This window comes from Corapipo altera, unplaced genomic scaffold, assembly GCF_003945725.1.
Source record: "Corapipo altera isolate COAL_440 unplaced genomic scaffold, ASM394572v1 136, whole genome shotgun sequence".
Classification (NCBI taxonomy): domain Eukaryota; kingdom Metazoa; phylum Chordata; class Aves; order Passeriformes; family Pipridae; genus Corapipo; species Corapipo altera.
In genome coordinates, this window is record NW_020885109.1 from 98,179 (window position 1) to 105,193 (window position 7,015).

General features: G+C 66.1%; 1 protein-coding gene across 1 annotated transcript in view; it reads right to left on the minus strand.

Annotated features, from left to right (window-relative positions):
- LRP1 (LDL receptor related protein 1) overlaps positions 1-7,015 on the minus strand; it is a gene marked incomplete at its 5' end in the record, with an annotated part of 70,042 nt that overhangs the window by 12,726 nt on the left and 50,301 nt on the right. Inside the window, 19 exons of the mRNA XM_027669841.1 lie at positions 95-275; positions 374-461; positions 690-754; positions 939-1,043; positions 1,369-1,543; positions 1,928-2,089; positions 2,246-2,419; positions 2,544-2,684; positions 3,038-3,214; positions 3,303-3,419; positions 3,623-3,729; positions 3,971-4,149; positions 4,233-4,504; positions 4,721-4,840; positions 5,036-5,170; positions 5,247-5,390; positions 5,684-5,806; positions 6,238-6,357; positions 6,704-6,836. Coding sequence (XP_027525642.1) covers positions 95-275; positions 374-461; positions 690-754; positions 939-1,043; positions 1,369-1,543; positions 1,928-2,089; positions 2,246-2,419; positions 2,544-2,684; positions 3,038-3,214; positions 3,303-3,419; positions 3,623-3,729; positions 3,971-4,149; positions 4,233-4,504; positions 4,721-4,840; positions 5,036-5,170; positions 5,247-5,390; positions 5,684-5,806; positions 6,238-6,357; positions 6,704-6,836 — 2,718 coding nt within the window. The remainder of the gene's footprint in view (positions 1-94; positions 276-373; positions 462-689; positions 755-938; positions 1,044-1,368; positions 1,544-1,927; positions 2,090-2,245; positions 2,420-2,543; positions 2,685-3,037; positions 3,215-3,302; positions 3,420-3,622; positions 3,730-3,970; positions 4,150-4,232; positions 4,505-4,720; positions 4,841-5,035; positions 5,171-5,246; positions 5,391-5,683; positions 5,807-6,237; positions 6,358-6,703; positions 6,837-7,015) is intronic.

Genomic DNA, 7,015 nt, shown 5'->3' on the forward strand with positions numbered 1-7,015 from the left:
CCCTGAAGCTTTTTCAACCCCTCAGAGCCCCCCCCTGCACTGCCACAGCAGAGTGCCCCCCACACCCAGCACGTGCCCTCCCTGCACCCCCCACCCCAGGCTGGAGCCCCTGCAGCTGACAGTGCCTCACCTTGTCGGGGTCCAGGGCGAAGTCGGCGTCCAGCAGCTCCCCCACGTCGTCGTCGGGCTCCCCCTCGTACATCTTGTAGGTGGGATTCCCGATCTCCACGTTCATGGCACCGTTCGTCATCCGCTGGTGCTGGAAGCCCTTGGCACTGGGTGGGGGGACGCAGAGGGTCAGTGCCAGTGATGCCCCACAGCTGCCCCACGCCCTCGAGGCTTTCACAGCTGGCACCGAGGGCTCCCAACTCACCCTTTAATTCTCCACTTGTACCAGACAAAAGCCACCACGGTGAGCAGGATGAGGAGCAGCAGGATGGGGATGACAATGGAGGCTGTTCCTGCAGGAGGAGGGGACAGGAACAGTCAGAGCCTGCGGGGGGGGGGGTCGGTGCTCACATCCCCCCACCTGGGCTGGCCCTGTGCCCCCTCCACCACGAAACGGGGTTCAGGAGTTGCATGGGGGCACTGGGCAGCCCTGGATCCCCGACAGCGACACGGCCCTGACCCCCGGGGTGATGTGGGGTGGGGTGGGGTGGCAGGGGGCTCACAGCACTGCCCCCACTTACGGCTGCTCTGCTGCTCGCTGACGATGAAATCCTCGCAGCGCGGCCCCGTCACCCCCACGGGACACCTGGGAGGGCAGGGAGAGCACCGGGGTTAGCGGGGCAGGGCCATGCGGGGAGGGAGGGAGGCAGAGGCGGGCACAGAGCTGGGGTCAGGGTGGGGTGGGGGGCACACAGAGTGGGGTGTGTCAGTCACGTCCTGGGGGGGGCAAACAGCCCACCTGTCCCCCCCTGCACCCCCCAGGCTCTTACAGGCACTCGGGCAGCTGCGTCTTGTCCCCGATGGAGCAGGTCCCGCCGTGCAGGCAGAAGTTGTCACAGGTCAGGCAGCTCGGTGCTATCTTCCCGTCGGGGCAGCTGTGGGGCACAGAGGATCAGTCCCGTGGGTCCTCCTGGCTGCCCCGTGCCCCCCTGGATGCCCTGTACCCCCCCCAACTCAGCCCCCCAGGATTTGGCTGTTGGCTCATGCCACTGGCACAGCTCACGGCTGCTGGGACACCAGGATGGGCTCTGAGGAGACACCTCCTCCTTCCAGGGCCCTCAGGTGCCCTGGATTGATCTGCCCTGAATCACCAACCCAGCTGTGGCCAATCCCCGTAGATCCAGCCACAGGGTTTTCTCGGGTGTCTCTGTGCCCACCACCCCTCTTCCTCCCTCCAGGTTGATGATTCCCAGCACCTACGTGCAGGAGACCTCCCCACTCTGCTTGTTGATGCTGCACTTGCCCTCCTGGCACCGGGAGCACTTGTTCTCCTGGCACTGGGCGCCCTCGAATTGAGGGGGGCAGCGGCACTGCTTGGCACCACTGGCTGTCATCTGGCACACGCCGTCGTTCTCGCAGTAGTCGAAGCACTGCCCTGTGGGGGACGGGGAGGGTCAGGGTGGGCATCTCCCTGCCAGCCCCTCCAGAGGGCTGTTGGTGGCCCTGATCCCTCACGGAGCACCACACCACCCTGGTTCCACAGATATCAGCCCCTGGAAGAGGGAGACCTGGGAATCCAACCCAGAGGTGCTTCCCCAGGGGACCCCAAGCACCCGCAAAAGAGGGAACGGGACCTGTGAGCCCGACCCGTCCAGGTGCTGTCCCCAAAGGTCTCCAAGTATCCCCAGGGGAGGGGCACCAGTGCACTTAATCCCTCCAGCACTGTCCCATGGAGTCCCCAAGCATTCCCACGGGTGGGGCCCTCTCCTCTCACCCCGCCCTGTTCCTGTCCCTGCCCTGTGGCATGGGTGGCACTCACGGTACTGGCAGCGGTCCCCGATGAAGGTGGGCAGGCAGCGGCAGGTGGGCTGGTTGCCCTGGTTCACGGTGCAGCTGCCGTTGTGCTGGCAGTAGTCCGTGCACACCTGCTGGTTGCACCGGGGCCCGGTGAAGCCGGTGGGGCAGCGGCAGGTCGGCATTCCTGAGGAGGGACGGGTGAGAGCCGTCAGCCCGCTGCCCACCCATCTGTCTGTCCATCCATCCATCCATCCATCCATCCGTCCGTCCATCCATCCGTCCATCCGTCCGTCCATCCGTCCACCCACCCTCCCGGGACCGGCGGGCACCCCCGGCTCACCCGAGGGGGACGCGGCGCAGGTGCCCCCGTTCTGGCAGTAGTCCGAGCACTGGTCGATCTGGCACTTGTCCCCGTTGTAGCGGGGCTGGCAGCGGCACTTGGCCTGTTTGCGGGCGTTGAGGAAGCAGCTGCCGCCGTTGAGGCACACCAGGTCACACGTGTCTGTGGTGGGCACTGGGAGGGAGGGATGGAGGGGACGGGGGTGAGCGGGACCGCGCTGGTGGGACCCAACCTCCCTTCTCCTCCCCTTCCTCCCTCCTCCTCCTCCTCCTCCTCCTCCTCCTCTGGTGTCACCCACCGACCGGGGAGACGGTGGGCGAGGGGATGACCACGCAGGTGCCGTTGTCCAGGCGTTTGCCGTTGGGGCAGGTGCAGACGGGGCCGCTGGGGCTCAGCAGGCAGAGCCACTCGCACTTCTTGCGGTCACAAGGGTTGGTCACTGCAGGCGGGGAGGGGACAGGGTGGTGAGGACAGTGGGGTGGGGAGAGCACGGTGACCCACAGCCCTCCTTGCTCCCCAACACCTTTAGGACACCCCCAAAGCCCTCGATGCCCCGGGGTCACCAGCTGACTGTGCCCCACTGCAGTTGGCGTCCCACAACCCACCCCACAAACCCCCCTGCTCTGCCCCACCCAGACCCCCCCACTTTGGGCACAGAGCTGCGGGGCTCAGTCCCCTCTTCCCAAGCGCTGCCAGCACTCCCCTCACCCCCTGGCACCTCACACCAGGGGTCAGCTCCAGCAGCTCCCTCACACCCTGGGAGCAGGGCGGGGGTCCCGGGCTCACACTCACCCTCTGGCTGCTTGTACTGGTGGTAGAGCACGACGTCGGTGGCGTGGTTGAGGCCGGACGTCAGGTTGGTGACAGCCTTGTGCCCGAACTTGTGGATCTTGAAGATGCGGTTGTTGTGGTAGGTGACGCCGTAGATGTAGTCCTCGAAGATGTCGATGCTGAACGGGTTGCTCAGCCCTGGGGAAGCCGAGAGGGGACGTGTGGAGGCAGGGATTTAGGGTGGATCCTGGGCTGGGGACCCCCGTGGGGCTCGGGAACCGCTTACCCTTCTTGTTGTCGATGGCCACGACGGGGTCGGTGCCGTTGAGCCGGATGCTGCCGATGACGGAGAGCTTGGCATCGGCCCAGTACAGCCGCTCGTTGTGGTAGTCCACGGCCAGGCCTGAGGAGACACAGCCCCCAGTGAGCCCTCAGCCCACCCCGAGCCCCTCCTGACCAAGTGACCTGCAGAGCAGCCCCCCTGCCACCCCCGCACCCTCCTGGCGTGGGGCTCCGAGCCCCCAGAACAACCCTCCCCAACACAAAAGGCCCCATCGAGGCTTTTGCTCCCCTCGTGCCCCTCCAACAGGAGGGGTTTCTGCTCACCTGTTGGCCACTGGATGTTGTCCTGCACCAGGGTCTCCCGCAGTGTCCCATCCATGGCAGCCGTCTCGATCTTGGGGTGATTGCCCCAGTCTGACCAGTACATCGTCCTGGAAGGACACAGGCAGGTCATTCCCATGGGAATGGGACAGCCTGATGCAGAAACAGCAGGAACCCTCCCACGCTGTTCCCACAGTGTCCCGGAGTCACCAGGCAACTCTGGGGCAACTCGAGGTGACACAGAGGGTGACGCTGGGGCATCGGGAGCTGCCACCACGCGCGGGCTTGTGGTGAGGGGAGCGAGGTGAGAGGGCTGGGCAGGGGAAGGGAGGAAGGGCTCAGGTCTCTCACCCCCTCAGCGGGTCAACCACGATGGCGTGGGGCTCGTCGATCATCCCCGAGATCAGCGTCTTGCGGTTCTCGCCCTTCATCTGCGCCACCTCGATGACGTCCCGCCCCGAGTCCGTCCAGTAAATGTTCCCGGCCACCCAGTCGATGGCGATGCCCCGCGGCATCTTCAGCCCTGAGATCTGCGTGGGGCAGAGAGCAGGGGGAGGTGAGGGGGGAGGACACCGCCGGCCCATCCCCGGTGCCCCCGGCAGAGCCCACTCACGTTCAGGTGGGTGACGCCGCCGTCGATCTGGCGCCGGTTGCGGTTGGAGGCGGTGGAGGCAGAGGAGGAGGCGGGCAGCTCCCGGTACGAGATCCTGCCCGTGTGCCAGTTGGTCCAGTAGATCTTGTTGCCCTTGACGTAGATGTCCATGGCGTCGATGCGCACGTTCTCGTCGCCCTGGAAGGCCGGCTCGTAGGCAGAGTTGGGGTTGAAGGGGTACATGCTCCGGATCTTGTTGTCGTCGGCGATGTAGAGGATCTGGTGCTCAGAGCCTGCACAGGAGGAGGAGGAGGAGGAGAGGTTGGCATGGGCTGGACTGGAAGCAGAGACTCAGCCAGGGACAGACAGACAGCACTGGTGGTGCCAGAGGGGTGGGCAGAGGTGCAGGGGGATGGAGGGGAGAGCAGAGGGGTCCCACGGGAGGCCCTGGGCACACGGGGGGTCCTGGGCACATGTAGAACCCCTGTGGGTCCCTGTTCCCTCCTGACCTTCTGCCTTGCACATGTTGTCCGTCTTCATGAAGTTCTTGGCGCAGCTGCAGACGTGGGAGCCCTTGGTGTTGTTGCAGAGCTGGGAGCAGGTCCCGAAGCGCAGGCACTCGTTGATGTCTGGGCGGTGGGACACGGGATCAGGGGGAGACCCAGAAGGTGCCCCTGCAGACCCCGTCCCTGTGCCCCAACACCACCATTCCTGCTGCCCCAGCCCCTCCCTCCACAGCTGTGAAATGACATCTCACTGGCAAAAGCCAAGCACAAAACCCAGCAGCCCAATCCCGAACCATCCCCAGCAGCGGTGGGAAGTACCTTGGCAGGAATTCTTGTCCGGCACCTTCTGGAAGCCCCTGCGGCAGGTGCAGTACGAGGCAGAGTGGGACTGGACACACTGAGCCTCGTCCCCACACATGGTGGTGTTGGTCATGCAGTCGTAGGACTTGTGCTCTGCGGGGGGAAGGTGCCATCAATCACACACGTGTCACGGCGGCTTCCCCAGCGCCCACCCCGGCCCCCCACCCACCATGGGAGCAGGATTCCTCATCGGAGCCGTCCCCACAGTCATCGAAGAAGTTGCAGCGGAGGTTGGCGCTGATGCACTTCTTGTTCCCGCACAGGAACTCGTTCTTGTCTTGGCTGCAGCTCTTGGGCTTGGCCGTGGGTGACTCTGCGGGAGAGGGGCAGCGGCCGTGACCCCCCGTGTCCCTGTGACCCCTGTGTCCCTGGGCACCATCCCTGTGGGACCCTCTGGGTGCCAACAGCACGGGCAGGGAGCAGGCAGGGACTCGAGGTGCTGCACCCACAACCCGGCTTTGGGAGGAAGGAGTGGGCAAAGCGAACCCCACCACCTGAGCTGAATCCTGAGCTCTGGGAGGACCACCCTGAGGGCCACAGTGACCTGGTGACCTGCCACCCCTGCCACGTGGGCGCAGGGCTGTGCCCTCGGGCAGCCCCACTCACCGCAGTCCTTCTCATCCGTGTTGTCTCCACAGTTGTCAATCCCGTCGCACTGTCGACCGATCCACAGACACACCCGGTCGTTCTTGCAGCGGAACGGTCTGTTGGGGGGACACTGGAATTTCACTGCACCAGCAAACAGAAACAAACGGTGACGGTGAAAGGAGACGCCAGAGCCAGGCTGTCACACTTGTCACGAGCTGCTGCTCGGCCTCTGCCCGCTCTCTGGGCAGGGCTGTCCCACGCGGGCGAGCGGGCTCCGGAGGCTGAAGCAAAGAGACTGAAGCAAAGACAATTGCCCGGCTGCTGGGAGCCCTCTCCTCGCCCAGCCCCGGCCCCCCCAGCCCCCTCCCCACCGCCAGCCCCTCACCCCACTCAGCCCCTCTGCGACTCCACTCCCTCACAGGAGGCACCTCCTTCCCCTTGGCCCCCCCAGCCCCCGAGAGGAGCTGCCACAGGTCCCCCCAGTCCCCGCAGCGGTGCCCGAGCCCCGGGACTGCCCCCCATCCCCGGGGCACAGGGGGTGCTCGGGGCAGAGGCACCGCGGCATCACTCACAGCACTCCTCGGGATTCTCATCCGAGTTGTCCCCACAGTCGTCCTCCCCGTCGCACTTCCAGGCCAGGGGTTTGCACAGGGTGTTGTTGCACTGGAACTCGTCCAGGGGGCACGTGCGAACTGTGACAGCGGGGCAGGAGGGGACACAGGAGGGGACACGGGAGGGGACACAGGAGGGGACACAGGAGGGGACACAGGAGGGGACACAGGAGGGGACACGTCAGCCCACGCTGCCCCGCTGCCAAAACCCCAGCCCGGGGCCGCGATTCCAACTTCCAGCATGGATGGGGTGGGAGGGGGAGTCCCCAGGACTGGGGGGTTTCCAGGGCTCGGATCTGTGTCCGTGTGTGCCCAGGGACCGGGCAGAGTGGGGCAGACACACACAGGGGAGCAGGGACAGAGGTGACACGACGGGGGGGGTGGTGGGACACGTCCAGCCCCGGGGCCCCCGCGGCGCTGCCGTTACCGCCGGTGCCGCAGTTCTCCTCGTCGGTGCCGTCCATGCAGTCGGCGTCGGCGTCGCAGCGCCAGCGCATGGGGATGCAGTGCCCGTTCTTGCACTGGAACTGGTCGAACTCGCAGCGGGGGGTGCAGTCCTTCTGCAGGGGACGGCCGAGGAGGGACACGGTCAGCAGGGACATGGGGTGGCCGTGGCAGCCACTGCACCCCCGCTCTGAGCCCCAGGACAGAGGCAGGCGGGGGGGACAGAGGGGGACACGTGTCCCCTGCCAGGCTGGGCAGGGCAGAGGGGCTGTACCAGGCAGGTGGGGGGGACACG